This window comes from Schistocerca serialis, chromosome 8, assembly GCF_023864345.2.
Source record: "Schistocerca serialis cubense isolate TAMUIC-IGC-003099 chromosome 8, iqSchSeri2.2, whole genome shotgun sequence".
Lineage (NCBI taxonomy): Eukaryota > Metazoa > Arthropoda > Insecta > Orthoptera > Acrididae > Schistocerca > Schistocerca serialis.
The window spans coordinates 405870394-405887962 of record NC_064645.1 but is presented as its reverse complement, the minus strand read 5'-3'; the positions used below and the strand labels follow the sequence as shown (position 1 = coordinate 405887962).

General features: G+C 50.0%; 1 protein-coding gene across 1 annotated transcript; it reads right to left on the bottom strand.

Annotated features, from left to right (window-relative positions):
- Nucleotides 1-7285: 7285 nt before the first annotated feature.
- LOC126417037 (putative cyclin-dependent serine/threonine-protein kinase DDB_G0272797/DDB_G0274007) lies at nt 7286-16923 on the bottom strand. The gene is made up of 3 exons (XM_050084929.1): nt 16902-16923; nt 7615-7745; nt 7286-7528 (listed from the first exon to the last, which is right to left on the bottom strand). Exons 1-3 carry the CDS (start codon nt 16921-16923, stop codon nt 7286-7288), a joined length of 396 nt encoding a protein of 131 aa, XP_049940886.1.
- Nucleotides 16924-17569: the final 646 nt, after the last annotated feature.

The window sequence follows — 17569 nt, the reverse complement described above, 5'->3', positions numbered from 1 at the left end:
GTCATCTTCGTGGTGTAACAATTTTAATGTCCAGTAGTGTAGAACCGTGCACCAAGACCCTCACAAACCGCGATTCTGCGTGCGGTCTTATCATACATATTTGTAACAGCGCTTCCTCGCCTTAGCGATTCTCATCTTAGAGACGATCTCAAGCTGTTAATTTCTGCTCTTAGAATAGCCTGGTACAGGTGAAACATCACACCTTCTATGGGAAGTTTATCACTGTAGACGTAGCAGCGGACCAGATAATTTTTCATTCGAAATAATTTAAACTTTATTACAGGGGAGGGGGGGGGGATAGGGGGCAGGAGCGCATTGGACCGCATGGGGTACCAGTAAGAGTCTACACTGAGTACGTGGAAGAAGTTGCTACTCTTCTAAGAACAGTGTTCCGTAGATTTCTTGGACAAATGCCGCAGGTCACCCCCCCTTCCAAAAAGGTTCGTCAAACGGACGCTTAAAATATACTTATTGCTCGCGTGTTTAACACACCCACCGTCTAGTGGAGCGTTTCTGACTAGTACGCAAAATGTCTTCAGTGCCAGGTTTGATGCTCACATCGATCAAATTTGGAATCCAATCGAAAACTTCTGGCACATGTCCAGCGGCGTTGTCAGAAAGGAATGGGTAGCAGATAGAGATTGAGAGTTTGTCGTCTTCCCCTGCTTGCTGCTGCCGCTCCTCGCCCTCTGTCAGCTCTGCCCTGACCCCTTTCTCAGCTTTCTGCTGATGGTGTTGCTGCTCCCCGACCTACATCGGCTCTGCCTTTCCCTCTTCCTCCACTTGATTCTGCTGCTGCTGCTCCTTCTGTTCCATCAGCTACGCACTGTCGTCTTCCCCTGCTTGCTGCTGCCGCTCCTCGCTGTCAGCTCTGCTCTGCCCTCTTCCTCAGCTTTCTGCTGATGGTGTTGTTGCTCCCCAACCTACATTGGCTCTGCCTTGCCCTCTTCGTCCACTTGATTCTGCTGCCACTGCTCCTTCTGCTCCGTCACCTACGCACTGTCGTCTTCCCCCGCTTGCTGCTGCTGCTCCTCACCAACTGTCAGCTCTGCCCTGCCTCCTTCCTCAGCATTCTGCTGATGGTGTTGCTGCTCCTCGACCTACATCGGCTCTGTTTTGCCATCTTCGTCAATTTTATTCTGCTGCCGCTGCTCCTTCTGCTCCGTCAGCTACACCCTGTCGTCTTCCCCTGCTTGCTGCTGCCGCTCCCCGCAAACTGTCAGCTCTCCCCTGCATTCTTCCTCAGGTCTCTGCTGATGGTGTTGCTGCTCCCCAACCTACATCGGCTCTGCCTTACCCACTGCATCCACTTGATTCTGCTGCTGCTGCTACTTCTGCTTTATCAGCTACGCACTGTCGTCTTCACCTGCTTCCTGCTGTCGCTCCCCGCCAACTGTCAGCACTGCCCTGCCCTCTTCCACACCTTTCTGCTGATGGTGTTGCTGCTCCCCAACCTACATCGGCTCTGCTTTCCTAGCTTCGTACACTTGCATCTGCTGCTGCCGCTCCTTCTGCTCCGTCAGCTACACACTGTCGTCTTCCCCTGCTTGCTGCTGCTGCTCGTCGCCCTCTTTCAGCTCTGCCCTGCCCTCTTCCTCAGCTTCGTGCTGATGGTGTTGCTGCTCCCCAACCTACATTGGCTCTGCCTTGCCCTCTTCGTCTACATGATTCTGCTGCTGCTGCTCCTTCTGCTCCACCAGCTACGCCCTGTCGTCTTTTTCTGCTTGCTGCTGCCGCTCCTCACCCTCCGTCAGCTCTGACCTGCCCTCTTCCTCAGCTTTTTGCTGATAGTGTTGCTGCTCCCCGACCTACATCAGCTGTGCTTTGCTAGCTTCATACACTTGCATCTGCTGCTGCTACTCCTTCTACTCCATCAGCTACGCACTGTTGTCTTGCCCTGCTTGCTGCTGCTGCTCGTCACCCTCTTTCAGCTCTGCCCTGCCCTTTTCCTCAGCTTCGTGCTGATGGTGTTGCTGCTCCGCGACGTACATTGGCTCTGCCTTGCCATCTTCATCCACTTTCAACCGCTGCGGCTGCTCCTTCTGCTCCATCGGCTATGCACTGTCGTCTTCCACTGCTTGCTGCCGCTGCTCCTCACCCTCTGTCAGCTCTGCCCTGCACGCTTCCTCAGGTTTCTGCTGATGGAATTGTTCCTCCCCGACCTACATCGGCTCTGTTTTGCCATCTTCGTCAACTTGATTCTGCTGCTGCTGCTCCTTCTGCTCTGTCAGCTATGCATTATCATCTTCCACTGCTTGCTGCTGCTGCTCCTCGCCCTCTGTCAGCTCTGCCCTTCACTCTTCCTCAGCTTTCTGCTTATGCCGTTGCTGCTCCCTGACCTACATTGGCTATGCCTTGCCCTCTTCGTCCACTTGATTCTGCTGTTGCTGCTCCTTCTGCTTCGTCACCTATGCACTGTCCTCTTCCCCTGCTTGCTGCTCCTGCTCCTCGCCAACTGTCAGCTCTGCCCTGCCCTCTTCCTCAGCTTTCTGCTGATGGTGTTGCTGCTCCCCGACCTACATCGACTCTACCTTTCCCTCTTTGTCCACTTGATTCTGCTGCAGCTGCTCCTTCTGCTCCATCAGCTATGCATTGTCCTCCTCCCCTGCTTACTGCTGCCGCTCCTCGCCAACTGTCAGCTCTGCCCTGCCCTCTTCCTCAGCTTTCTGCTGATGATGTTGCTTCTCCCCAACCTACATCGGCTCTGCCTTGCCGTCCTCGTCGACTTGATTCTTCTGCCGCTGCTCCTTCTGCTCCATTAGCTACGCCCTGTCGTCTTCCCCTGATTGCTGCTGCCGCTCCTCGCCAGCTGTCAGCTCTGCCCTGCCCTCTTCCTCAGCTTTCTGCTGATGATGTTGCTTCTCCCCAACCTACATCGGCTCTGCCTTGCCTTCTTCGTCCACTTGATTTATCTGCCACTGCTCCTTCTGCACCATCAGCTATGCACTGTCATCTTCCCCTGCTTGCTGCTGCCACTTCTAGCCAACTGTCAGCTCTGCCCTGCCCTCTTCCTCAGGTCTCTGCTGATGCTGTTGCTTCTCCCCGAAGTACATTGGCACTGCCTTTCACTCTTCCTCCACTTGATTCTGCTGCCGCTGCTCTTTCTGCTCCGCCAGATACGCCATGTCGTCTTCCCCTGCTTGCTCCTGCTGCTCCTTGCCAACTGTCAGCTCTGCCCTGCCCTCTTCCTCAGGTTTCTGCTGATGGTGTTGCTGCTCCCCTACCTACATTGGCTCTGCCTTGCCCTCTTTCTCCACTTGCTTCTGCTGCCGCTGATCGTTCTGCTCCATCAGCTATGCACTTTCGTCTCCCCTGCTTGCTGCTGCTTCTCCTCATCCTGTGTCAGCTCTGCCCTGCCCCCTTCCTCAGCTTTCTGCTGATGGTGTTGTTGCTCCCCGACCTACATTGGATCTGCCTTGCCCTCTTCGTCCACTTGATTCTGCTGCTGCTGCTACTTCTGCTTCATCAGCTACGCACTGTCGTCTTGACCTGCTTCCTGCTGTCGCTCCTCGCCAACTGTCAGCTCTGCCCTGCCCTCTTCCACAGCTTTCTGCTGCTGGTGTTGCTGCTCCCCAACCTACATCGGCTCTGCTTTGCTAGCTTCGTACACTTGCATCTGCTGCTGCTGCTCCTTCTGCTTCATCAGCTACGCACTGTCGTCTTGACCTGCTTCCTGCTGTCGCTCCTCGCCAACTGTCAGCTCTGCCCTGCCCTCTTCCTCAGCTTTCTGCTGATGGTGTTGCTGCTCCTCGACCTACATCGACTCTACCTTTCCCTCTTTGTCCACTTGATTCTGCTGCAGCTGCTCCTTCTGCTCCATCAGCTATGCATTGTCCTCCTCCCCTGCTTACTGCTGTCGCTCCTCGCCAACTGTCAGCTCTGCCCTGCCCTCTTCCTCAGCTTTCTGCTGATGATGTTGCTTCTCCCCAACCTACATCGGCTCTGCCTTGCCGTCCTCGTCGACTTGATTCTTCTGCCGCTGCTCCTTCTGCTCCATTAGCTACGCCCTGTCGTCTTCCCCTGATTGCTGCTGCCGCTCCTCGCCAACTGTCAGCTCTGCCCTGCCCTCTTCCTCAGCTTTCTGCTGATGATGTTGCTTCTCCCCAACCTACATCGGCTCTGCCTTGCCTTCTTCGTCCACTTGATTTATCTGCCACTGCTCCTTCTGCACCATCAGCTATGCACTGTCATCTTCCCCTGCTTGCTGCTGCCACTTCTAGCCAATTGTCAGCTCTGCCCTGCCCTCTTCCTCAGGTCTCTGCTGATGCTGTTGCTTCTCCCCGAAGTACATTGGCACTGCCTTTCACTCTTCCTCCACTTGATTCTGCTGCCGCTGCTCTTTCTGCTCCGCCAGATACGCCATGTCGTCTTCCCCTGCTTGCTCCTGCTGCTCCTTGCCAACTGTCAGCTCTGCCCTGCCCTCTTCCTCAGGTTTCTGCTGATGGTGTTGTTGCTCCCCGACCTACATTGGATCTGCCTTGCCCTCTTCGTCCACTTGATTCTGCTGCTGCTGCTACTTCTGCTTCATCAGCTACGCACTGTCGTCTTGACCTGCTTCCTGCTGTCGCTCCTCGCCAACTGTCAGCTCTGCCCTGCCCTCTTCCACAGCTTTCTGCTGCTGGTGTTGCTGCTCCCCAACCTACATCGGCTCTGCTTTGCTAGCTTCGTACACTTGCATCTGCTGCTGCTGCTCCTTCTGCTCCGTCAGCTACGCACTGTCGTCTTCCCCTGCTTGCTGCTGCCGCTCCTCGCTGTCAGCTCTGCCCTGCCCTGTTCCTCAGCTTTCTGCTGATGGTGTTGCTGCTCCCCGACCTACATCGACTCTACCTTTCCCTCTTCGTCCACTTGATTCTGCTGCAGCTGCTCCTTATGCTCCATCAGCTATGCATTGTCCTCCTCCCCTGCTTGCTGCTGCCGCTGCTCGCCAACTGTCAGCTCTGCCCTGCCCTCTTCCTCAGCTTTCTGCTGATGATGTTGCTTCTCCCCAACCTACATCGGCTCTGCCTTGCCATCCTCGTCGACTTTATTCTTCTGCCGCTGCTCCTTCTGCTCCATTAGCTACGCCCTGTCGTCTTCCCCTGATTGCTGCTGCCGCTCCTCGCCAACTGTCAGCTCTGCCCTGACCTCTTCCTCAGCTTTCTGCTGATGGTGTTGTTGCTCCCCGACCTACATTGGATCTGCCTTGCCCTCTTCGTCCACTTGATTCTGCTGCCACTGCTCCTTCTGCTCCGTCACCTACGCACTGTCGTCTTCCCCTGCTTGCTGCTGCTGCTCCTCACCAACTGTCAGCTCTGCCCTGCCGCCTTTCTCAGCATTCTGCTGATGGTGTTGCTGCTCCTCGACCTACATCGGCTCTGTTTTGCCATCTTCGTCAATTTTATTCTGCTGCCGCTGCTCCTTCTGCTCCGTCAGCTACACCCTGTTGTCTTCCCCTGCTTGCTGCTGCCGCTCCTCGCTAACTGTCAGCTCTGCTCTGCCCTCTTCCTCAGGTTTCTGCTGATGGTGTTGCTGCTCCCCAACCTACATCGGCTCTGCCTTGCCATTTTCATCCACTTGCATCTGCTGCTGCTGCTCCTTCTGCTCCGACAGCTACGCACTGTCGTCTTCCCCTGCTTGCTGCTGCCGCTCCCCGCCAACTGTCAGCTCTGCCGTGCATTCTTCCTCAGGTTTCTGCTGATGGTGTTGCTGCACTCTGTCCTACATCGGCTCTGCCTTACCCTCTGCATCCACTTGATTCTGCTGCTGCTGGTACTTCTGCTTCATCAGCTACGCACTGTCATCTTGACCTGCTTCCTGCTGTCGCTCCTCGCCAACTGTCAGCTCTGCCCTGCCCTCTTCCACAGCTTTCTGCTGCTGGTGTTGCTGCTCCCCAACATACATCGGCTCTGCTTTGCTAGCTTCGTACACTTGCATCTGCTGCTGCTGCTCCTTCTGCTCCGTCAGCTACGCACTGTCGTCTTCCCCTGCTTGCTGCTGCCGCTCCTCGCTGTCAGCTCTGCCCTGCCCTGTTCCTCAGCTTTCTGCTGATGGTGTTGCTGCTCCCCGACCTACATCGACTCTACCTTTCCCTCTTCGTCCACTTGATTCTGCTGCAGCTGCTCCTTATGCTCCATCAGCTATGCATTGTCCTCCTCCCCTGCTTGCTGCTGCCGCTGCTCGCCAACTGTCAGCTCTGCCCTGCCCTCTTCCTCAGCTTTCTGCTGATGATGTTGCTTCTCCCCAACCTACATCGGCTCTGCCTTGCCGTCCTCGTCGACTTTATTCTTCTGCCGCTGCTCCTTCTGCTCCATTAGCTACGCCCTGTTGTCTTCCCCTGATTGCTGCTGCCGCTCCTCGCCAACTGTCAGCTCTGCCCTGACCTCTTCCTCAGCTTTCTGCTGATGATGTTGCTTCTCCCCAACCTACATCGGCACTGCCTTGCCTTCTTCGTCCACTTGATTCATCTGCTGCTGCTCCTTCTGCACCATCAGCTACACACTGTCGTATTCCCCTGCTTGCTGCTGCCACTCCTCGCCAACTGTCAGCTCTGCCCTGCCCTCTTCCACAGCTTTCTGCTGCTGGTGTTGCTGCTCCCCAACCTACATCAGCTCTGCTTTGCTAGCTTCGTACACTTGCATCTGCTGCTGCTGCTCCTTCTGCTCCGACAGCTACACACTGTCTTCTTCCCCTGCTTGCTGCTGCCGCTCCCCGCCAACTGTCAGCTCTGCCGTGCATTCTTCCTCAGGTTTCTGCTGATGGTGTTGCTGCACCCTGACCTACATCGGCTCTGCCTTACCCTCTGCATCCACTTGATTCTGCTGCTGCTGCTACTTCTGCTTCATCAGCTACGCACTGTCATCTTGACCTGCTTCATGCTGTCGCTCCTCGCCAACTGTCAGCTCTGCCCTGCCCTCTTCCTCAGGTTTCTGCTGATGCTGTTGCTGCTCCCCGAAGTACTTTGGTACTGCCTTTCACTCTTCCTCCACTTGATTCTGCTGCCGCTGCTCTTTCTGCTCCGCCAGATACGCCATGTCGTCTTCCCCTGCTTCCTCCTGCTGCTCCTTGCCAACTGTCAGCTCTGCCCAGCCCTCTTCCTCAGGTTTCTGCTGATGGTGTTGCTGCTCCCCTACCTACATTGGCTCTGCCTTGCCCTCTTTCTCCACTTGCTTCTGCTGCCGCTGATCGTTCTGCTCCATCAGCTATGCACTTTCGTCTCCCCTGCTTGCTGCTGCTTCTCCTCACCCTGTGTCAGCTCTGCCCTGCCCCCTTCCTCAGCTTTCTGCTGATGGTGTTGCTGCTACCCCACCTACATCGGCTCCGCCTTGCCCTCTTCGTCCACTTGCTTCCACTGCCGCTGCTCCTTCTCCTCCGTCAGATAAGCCCTGTCATCTTCCCCATCTTGCTGCTGCTGCTCCTCGCCCTCTGTCAGCTCTACTCTGTCCCCTTCCTCAGCTTTCTGCTGATGGTGTTGCTGCTCCCCCACCTTCATGGGCTGTGCCTTGCCCTCTTCTTGCACTTGGTGCTGCTGAAGCTGTTGCTTTCCCTCATCCTATGTCAGCTCTGCCCTTTCAGCTGCTCCTGCTTTCTGCTGCTATAGCTGTTCCTTCTCCTCATGCTATATCAGCGCCGGCTTGCCCTCTTCTGCCTCTTGGTACTGCTGTACTGTTGGTGCTTCTCGTCGTCCTCCAATAGCTTTGCCTTGCTCTCTTTCCCTGCCTTCTGCTGCTGCTGCTTCTGCTTCAGCTTGTCGTCGGTCACAGAGACGACTGTGGCCAAAGTCTCCTATTGTCATTTGCCTGCCACTTCAGCCCGCTCTCGCCATGCCGTGCTCCCCTACATTTTTCGCTGATGCTGCTGATCTGTAGATCGCTCTTTTTGAGTTCTTTTATCAGGTGATATCTCGACGAATGTCGTACGGAAGACGACTGTCATGAAGTCCAAGGAGATGCACCCACCGTCTGTCCTGGACCCAATGAGCTCTTGGACCAAGCTGGCCTCCGCCTACAGCATAATGCTCCTCACATTGCCAACCTCCTGAGAAGAGTCCATGTCAGCTGGTAGGTTCTGCAACCTATGGCCATAACCTCCGGAGGCGCAAGACGGTCCCTCAGAGTCTGCGACTCTGTCATCCTGAGATAAGAGCACACCACATTGAGCCCCAAGCCCCCTAGTAAACGCACAGTCAGTGTGGAGTTTGGGTCAGAGACCGACGCGATACTCAGCAACACGCAGACAGTAGTGGCACATCTGCAACAGACCACGGCCACTGCCTGTGGTGCCGCTGGACTTTGATGCGCTGGTGGCCACTGTCAGCCAACACGTCGGCGCTAGCGGTGGGGATGGTACCTACTGCAGCACCTCCTCCACAGACATTTCAGGTCCACTGGTCATCAGGCACCGCTTCAGGCTCCTCAGCTTGCGACTCTCCACTGAGGACCTCCTCTGCCCGCCAGAACTACTGCTGTCGTGCTTCTCGTCGTCGCCCTACCCTCCTTCGTGGTGGCCGTGTTTTAGCTGGTCTCCAGGGTGGAGGGGGGGAGTGAAGGCGAGTCACGGCTCCGGTCCAGGCCCAGCACGGATGTCTGTGCACTCTGCAGAATGCAAAGTGCAATATCCCCTCCCTTAATTTTACTACTTAACTTAATTGCTAGTGGCAGCCTTTTATACCAAGTCTCCCAACACCGATAACTCTAATTAATTTGGGTCGCCAGCCCCACTATAAAAGGTTCACCCCATGAGACAAGGCGAAGTAGTCTGAGTCTGCCCATCTGACATCACCAAGACCCAAGCATTGTTCACAAGGATGGTCGAACCGTGGGGAAATACATACACTATTGTGCCCCAACACTTTCAAAATCTGGTCTGCTCTCTTCAGTTGCATCTCCTAGTTCAGGTAAATCTTTCTCTTTCTTGGTTTCTAACCCATCATTATCAGAGGCACTTAGGTGGCTACATCTAATTCCTGTGGGGCCGAAAGATCATCATTTGAGATAATGCACATGGTCATCTTTCCCATATAGTGCGTTAAATTTACATCTTCTAAATTCTCTCCTTCTCACCGTGTTTGTTCGTTTAAGATCATTTTTTCTTGCTTGCTGCACTAATCTGAACTGCTCTGCTTATACCTTAAAAATCACTTGTTTCTTTCTTCATCCTGTTCCTTCATCACAAGCTCTTTCTCGGCCCTATTCTCGACTCTATTTCTCTTCTTTTGGGCCATTTTTTGCGACCTCTCAGCTTCTTTCTCTTTCTTATCTGTCTTCCTCTCTTTCTTATCTGCCTCCAACTACGCCAACTATTAGATCCATTTTTATTCGCACTAAATACTTTCTATTTCCTTCTTTATTGCACTCCCCAAAACTCAGCCGAAATAGACGGCCCTACTGTTTATTCCACACTTCTCATTTAGACAGTAAATATTCGCAACAGATTTCAGCATCCCACTACATTCAAGAGAAAACAGCAACACAAGCACAAAACCGAGCAACCTCACTCATGGTTGTTCCTCAAAACAGCGTTACACTGAGCTGCAGTATTTTCTCTGTTGTGCAGCTAAAGGTCGATGTCTCTAGCTAGTGAAGATGAAATTCTGGCATAGTGGTACCAATCCTGGCAGGCACCGACAAGTGAAACTTTCCCTCCCTTAATTGCACAACCTAAATCAAATTAACTGCTATCGTCAGCCCTTATACCAGCATATCCAACACCGATAACTGCAATTATTTTGCGTCGCCAGCCTCACCATAAGACATTCAGCCTGTGGTAAAGCGGGATTCGTCCAAACGGAAATCATTGGCCCATCTGAAAGTCACGAAGACCCTTCGTCCATTCATCATGATCATCGAACTGTAGGGAAACCAGTGCAGAAATGCATACACATAAACATAGTCTATCGTCACACAAAGCTTATGGTGGACACTGAAAAATAAATGATGGCTCTTAGGACCTTTGCCAACGGCCTTGCCACAGTGGTAACGCCGGTTCCCTTCTGATCGCCGCAGGTAAGAGCTGTTGGTCTTGGCTAGCACTTGGAGGGGTCGCTGTCTGGGTCTGCAGAGCGCTGTTGGCAAGCGAGGTGCACTCAGCTCTTGTAAGGCCGTTTGTCGAGTTACATGATTGAGAAGTAGCGGCTCTGGTCACAAAAACTGACACAGCCAGGAGAGGCGTGTGCTGACCACATGCATCCCATGACGCATATCAGCAGTTGATGACACGGCGGTCGGTCGGTATCCTTGGGCCTTACGAGGGCTGTTAGGACGGAGTTTTTTTTTAAGTATTACGTAGGACTTACGACACTTATTTCTGTATAGACTAACCGTTAAAGGGATATGGCAATATGGATCAAAAGTGAAAAGGCTTTTAATTCATATCCTTTGACAGGCACTTCCATCCTTTCACACTTCTACAAGTAAGGTCTCATCTAGTCTCTGTATTTGTGTGTTCTGATTAACGATCCTTCCATGCACTATGAAAATTAAGGTTTAAACTAGTCTCCTTCGAACCCTTAGACACTTCTATTCCTTCCTGACTGTTAGTAAATCCCAAAAACTACCAGTCCTTTAGTCTTCAATTGATCAGAATTACTTGCGCTCGACCCATACATGAAATTACAGAAGGTTTGCTGCAGCGCTTTAACTCTGAAAGCGAACGCTGCTCCTCTCCGTTCTCCACCATTCTAGACCGAACTGCCACTCCCGTTCTCCAGGCCGCTTCCAGCTCCACACGCCGATGTCAGCATTTCACAGTTACACTACTGGCTCCGACTACCGATCAACTCCACACACACACACACACACACACACACACACACACACACATACATACAAACATTGCGTACAGTAATTTCACTCCTGCACCACGTCCTCAGACTCCGTCCACAGAGGCCTCAGACCTCCTAACGGTACCGAACGGCCACCGTGTCATCTTCAGAAAACAGGCATCATTCAGTGTGGATGTCGAGGGCATGCGGGCAGCACACTGCTCTCCCAGCCATCACTTTCCGTGACTGGAGGAACTACACTACTGGCCATTAAAATTGCTACACCAAGAAGAAATGCAGATCATAAACGGGTATTCATTGGACAAATATTTTATACTAGAACTGACATGTGATTACATTTTCAGGCAGTTTGGGTGCATAGATCCTGAGAAATAAGTACCCAGAACAACCACCTCTGGCCGTAATAACGGCCTTGATACGCCTGGACATTGAGTCAAACAGAGCTTGGATGGCGTGTACAGGTACAGCTGCCCATGCAGCTTCAACACGATACCACAGTTCATCAAGAGTAGTGACTGGCGTATTGTGACGAGCCAGTTGCTCGGCCACCATTGACCAGACGTATTCAATTGGTGAGAGATCTGGAGAATGTGCTGGCCAGGGCAGCAGTCGAACATTTTCTGTATCCAAAGGGTTTCGCAGGGATCGAATGAAGGGTAGAGCCACGGGTCGTAACACATCTGAAATGTAACGTCCACTGTTCAAAGTGCCGTCAGTGCGAACAAGAGGTGACCGAGACGTGTAACCAATGGCACCCCATATCATCACGCCGGGTGACACGCCCGTATGGCGATGACGAATACACGCTTCCAATGTGCGTTCTCCGAGATGTCGCCAAACACGGATGCGACCATCATGATGCTGTAAACAGAACCTGGATTCATCCGAAAAAATGACGTTTTGCCATTCATGCACCCAGGTTCGTCGTTGAGTACACCATCGCAGTCGCTCCTGTCTGTGATGCAGCGCCAAGGGCAACCGCAGTCATGGTCTCCGAGCTGATAGTCCATGCTGCTGCAAACGTCGTCGAACTGTTCGTGCAGATGGTTGTTGTCTTGCAGACGTACCCATCTGTTGACTCAGGGACCGAGACGTGGCTGCACGCTCCGCTACAGCCATGCAGATGAGATGCCTGTCATCTCGACTGCTAGTGATACGAGGCCGTTGGGTTCCAGCACGGCGTTCCGTATTACCCTCCTGAACTCACCGATTCCATATTCTGCTAACAGTCATTGCCTCTCGACCAACGCGAGCAGCAATGTCGCGATACGATAAACCGCAATCGCGATAGGCTACAATCGACCTTTATCAAAGTCGGAAACGTGAAGGTACGCATTTCTCCTCCTTACACGAGGCTTCACAACTACGTTTCACCAGGCAACGCCGATCATCTGCTGTTTGTGTATGAGAAATCGTTTGGAAACTTTCCTCATGTTAGCACGTTGTAGGTGTCGCCACCGGCGCTAACCTTGTGTGAATGCTCTGAAAAGCTAATCATTTGCATATCACAGCATCTTCTTTCTGTCGGTTAAAATACGGCTCTGTAGCATGTCATCTTTGTGGTGTAGCAATTTTAATGGCCAGTTGTGTACTTCAAATCAAGTGGCTCCTAGACTGGCCTCAAGAGTGATGAGTGCTACCCCTCACCCATCCAAGCCTGACAGCACTTAACGCTGGTAATCTGACGGCAACCAGTGTTAACACTGCGACAGGGCCGTTCGCCTCGGATTTGCAGATTACTGAAAATGGCAATGAAATCTGTAACAGATCTGTCACGAAATAAAGACTGATAATTACATTGCAACTATTCTTGACCTTTAGAATAATGGCATTATCTGACGTACAATATAAGGCATGGTTCCTACGAAAGAAATATACAATGTCTGAAGCATACACGTGTCGAACTTATTATGAAAATAGGAGGTACATACAAGATATAAACAATCATGATGGAATTAAACAGTTCCTTTCATAATACGAGTAACAAAATAACGCTTTTGCATTTCCCGAATGGAAATTGGACTGCTGTGTTTTTGGATTCTTAGTACTTTGTCCAATCTCCGTTCTTTCTAATTACATTAAAAATTCTCTTCGGCATTGATTTTCTTACGGTCTGTAGCTCTTCCAGTGCAGTTCAGTGTAGTTGTCGCCCTCTCTGCTCGTACCACTTCCTGCAGCTCACATGCGACCTAAATTGCCATCCATTGCGATAAACACACCTTGCAAGTATTCCCCAAATGTTTCCCACTGGGTTCATATCCGGGCTACGTGAGGGCCAGGAAAAACATCGATATCACTATCTTCAAACCAGTTTTTATTGTGCATAAACCTGTGCAGGTGCATTATTTTGTTGATCCTTTAGACTTTCAGTCCCCTAGGTTCCCATACATTATAATTTGTTCTGTCTCTAGCATCTCAGTGTACATACTAGAGTTCATTCTAGTTTTCAGCCAAGCAATGCGTGATTAACCTTTACTGCAGAAGGCTGCCCAAATCATAACACTTCCCCTGCCCAAATTTCTGCTCATTCTTACCTGCTGGTCTGTTATCATATAGTGTCCGTCGTACTGAAATCGATGCGGACCATCTAAATTAAACTTCTTCTCATTACAGAACATCACTATTCACTCTCAAGTACATGACAAGTTTTTCAGCAAATTCCAGTCTATCTTGTTGTTCCATCATCTTTCGGGCGTGCACTCGGGACAGCGACAATTCTTCTTGCGATATTTCGGCTAGAAACCTCCCAGCCATCTTCAAGGCGAGTCGGAGACTGAGTTCATAGCGTTTGCGCGTGCCTATTTATACGGAGAGTCACGTGATACAAAGCTGCTGAGGACTGAAAGCGAATGCGTCCAAAGATATCAAAGTCGCCACTACTGCGCTAGTCATAGATAAGATGTATATAGCAAAGATAAACATATAAGCGCAGAGTGCAAACGAAATAGTGCTGCTGCGAATCCACCGTCCTTGTAAATAAATAATTAATCTTTAAAAGTGGTAACATCTGTCGGAAGTGAAGATGCAGAAATTCTTTCCGAACGAAGGTGTGAAATAAGCGGTTTCCAAGCATTGTCGAGATGAAATCCTTCGTCACGGTTTAGCAGGTTGTCGGATAGTTGTATTTGCACAGCTTCCTTAACAACTTAGTCCCAGAAAGATGAAGCAGTAGTTAAAATCTTAACATCTTTATAACCCATGGCATGGCCAGTAGATATGCAATGTTCGGCAACTGCTGATTTGTTGGACTGAAGAAGACGTGTGTACCGCTGGTGTTCGACGCATCGTTCCTGTACAGTGTGCGTGGTTTGCCCTATCACATCCAGTCTATCTCGTTTATGTCTGGGCGTTAGAGCAGGTTCCTGCAATCGTTTCTTGAATGCAAGATCTTTTCAATTCAAATAATTTGTGTTAACACGTTGGACAGTTACCGACAACTGTAAATCAGTAACAAACTGAGAAGAATAACGTTTTTTGGCCCTTACTTTGTGGAAAAGTAACCGTTTCGATGCCTTAGACAATTTCCTACTTTGCCCATATCTTCCGTCCGGTAGATATCGTGCACCGAATTGACGAAATTATTAATCACAGTACTTGAACGGCTCAAATTCTTGGTGATTTGACGATTGGAGAGTCCCATTTCCATCTACGCACCGATTTTCGCTTTGTTTGTCACATGATAATTTTTTCCCACATGGCTATGTCATAATCGTGCTTTATGCACATTATGCGCTCTGTCACTAATGGTGTCTGTTTCGTATCTGCAGAAAAGGCACGTACACACACACAGTAACACCGCACAGAGCTGACTTACTTTATATCGCGTGCCTGCCTCTACCACCTGAATCGTTGATGTCTTGTTATATGCTATACCACTGACATCAAATGCGATACCATTTGACTGCATTTTTCAGTACAATGGCTCTCGTACTACTGCATATACACTATTCGGAACTGTTCCAACTGAAAATGTTAATTTTCCTACATACATCGATGACTTTAGACTGATTTCCACGACTGTATACCATGGTGTAGTCCAAGTGAACAAACAAAGATGCAAACAGATGTTCACTATTCTAGCAAAATAAGCGTGGTTTCTTCAGATATTATTTGTAGAGTGGACTACCACCTAAAGACTTATTTGCATTGTTTTTAACCATATGAGAAATTTTGGATTCGTTCTCGCTATGTGAATACGGCACACCTCGAAATTGTTCTCTGTGGAATGTGGTTCAACGTTATCTGCAATATGCTTCGATAGCAGGTTCTTCGTAATGCTGACATCGGATAGAGTAGTCCCTTGTTCAAAACAGGCTTCTATACAGAAGTCGGAAACCCTCAGTGCCAGAAGCAAAACTGCTGAGCCGGAAATTTGTAAAAGATACCTGTTTCTTCCTGTTGTGACAGCCAAGTGCTTTTTTTTTTTTTTTTTTTTTTTTTGTGCCAGCCTGGCCCCAGAGAACAGATTTCATGCGTCTGTCGCTGCTATGGTCTTAGGCACGCAGTCTGACGTTTTGCTACCACAAGACGTTTGGCTACCGTCTTGTGTTGGTGACTTCGCTATGTGTACTGCTTCGCACCATTGCATGCATCGAAGTCTCTGATGGTTTAATTTACATTTCTTTAAGATTCTTCCAACGAATCTCAGTTTGATATGGAAGTCTTCTTACTTTTAGTTCAATTTTATGGGGTCTGGCTACTTTGCGTCATCAGAAAACAGACTTATGAATTTTCTGGTTATCTATTACGCCATTTACATACATTTCGTAAACCGTGACGGCCCTGTAATACGCCCATAGAAATGACGTCAGTTGTATTCGTTGCGTGCTGACATCTCGTAAAAATTTTTAAATGAATTTATATTCACACTTGTCTGTACATTTATTACAATTTCCACTATTGCAATTTTGACCTTTTTCTCATTTTCATGTGGACAGCATTAATAAATACTGCTGTGTTTTCAGCACCTCTCATTTGAAAAATCAACAAAAGGTGGAAATTGCAATAACGGGTATTGTAACACATGTACAGTCAGCGGCTAATATGGAGTCAGTTGAGAAATTACGTCAGGTGGCTTCTCCCTGTTAAGAAACACAAGTTGAATTTTGCCAGGAAGTACTGAAAGCCGATCATAAAGCTGATCCGAATTTCCCTAATGTCCACAAGCGATCTACTTTGATGATTCCTCTCAGAACACCACAATGGATTTCATTTCGTAAGTCTTGTTCCGTTTCAGTTTGCCAAGAAGTTTCTAAAGACTTTACCTTACAATTGTGGAAGTACATGAATACTCTCTTACCTTCCTCTGAGTTAACAAAACGACTGTTTGTTACTGACACCCTCCTGGTCCCAGTCCCTAGGACAACTAACATTCCGAGAAGTCACATGCATTTCGTAAAATTCCAATGCTGATTAAATAGGAAAATCTTCTGCAGCCAGGATCACTTGGTATTTTTATTTTATTTCGTAATAAACTGGTTCGACAGAATCTTGCTGTCATCTTTGGATCTATACCGTATCAAAAGTAAAAACGTAACAAAGAAAATTTATCACTGTTTACAAACCCTTATATCAGTGGGAAAAAGTACATAATCATTAGTTTACATACTTTGGGAAAAATTTTATTAATATGCCTACATGTATCAATATAATGAAAAAACGTAACACTCATAGGAAACGACATGACTTTGGCTTGTCAGACAGATAAAAAGAAACATACACTGCACCAACTCTGTGCCTAGGAGTGAATGTGAACAAATGAAAAGTGGAGTCGTAGTCCAGACACATCACAAGACAAACAGAGCAGGCAAGCAGCTTGCGGCAGAGCGAGCCGTTAAATGCACAGTCAACAGGTGGTCTATATGTTCACATACTGATACTTGGTATTGTTACAGAAATGCACTAGGGACTCATCAGTTGACACTCTTACATTGCAGTATCATTACACCGTGGGATCCAAAATATACCATATGATGCATTGAGTATTTGTGGTCCCCATTGCATCACAGTCCCACAGCACCACAAGCAGTGGCCATGGTCCTTTGCAGATGTGCCATCACTAGCCTGTTGATACTGACGATGGCGCTGGACACTGATCTGGAATTACTACTGACTGTGCCTTTGCCAGAGGGGCTGCACTCACTGTGGTGTGCTTCTCCTCTCATGACAACAGCATGGTGAACTCTGGGGTACCACCAGCACATCCAGAGGCAACGACTACAGCTCGTAGGACTTACCAGCCGACACAGAATCTTCTCAGGAGCACGATGAGGTGGGGAGCATTATGCTGGAGCTGGAGACCAGTCTAGTTCTGGAGCAGGTTGGGACTGGGGTCAAGGATCGAGGCTTCTCCTCAGACTCCTTGACAGCCATCTTCTGAACAGCATTGGGTGAGATATCACATGACAGAGGGACTCTAGCAGAGCGACGTACACATCAGCAGCGTCAGAGGAAAGCGTTGGAGAACACAGCAAGGCGAGAGGAGGCTGAGGAGCCAGGCCGAGGACAAAAAGTGGCCGCAGCTGCAGTGGCCTTTGTGATCCGCAACGAGCTGATGCTGAAACTGAAGCAGCAGCAAGGCAGGGAGAGGGCAAGGCAAATCTGATGGAGGCTGAGGTGGTGCACCAGCCATAGCAGCAGCACCGAGCAGTTAAGAGGGCTAGGCGTAGCCGACGGAGGATGAGGGGCTGCAACGGCAGCACCAGCAGCATCAACCAGGGGAAGAGGGCAAGGCATAGCTCATGGAGAATGAGGAGCACCAACAGCAGAAGCAGCACCAAGTAGAGGATGAGGGACAGGCACAGCTGATGG

What these genes read in the sequence shown, in the direction of transcription:
- LOC126417037 (XM_050084929.1), bottom strand. Translation starts at nt 16,923, where the DNA reads ATGAGAGGAGAAGCACACCACA. An exon ending in GAGAGGAGAAGCACACCACA is followed by an intron (nt 7,746 to 16,901) that starts GTGAGTGCAGCC and finishes CTTTGGCCACAG; the next exon opens with TCGTCTCTGTGACCGACGAC. An exon ending in GTACCAAGAGGCAGAAGAGG is followed by an intron (nt 7,529 to 7,614) that starts GCAAGCCGGCGC and finishes GAGCTGACATAG; the next exon opens with GATGAGGGAAAGCAACAGCT.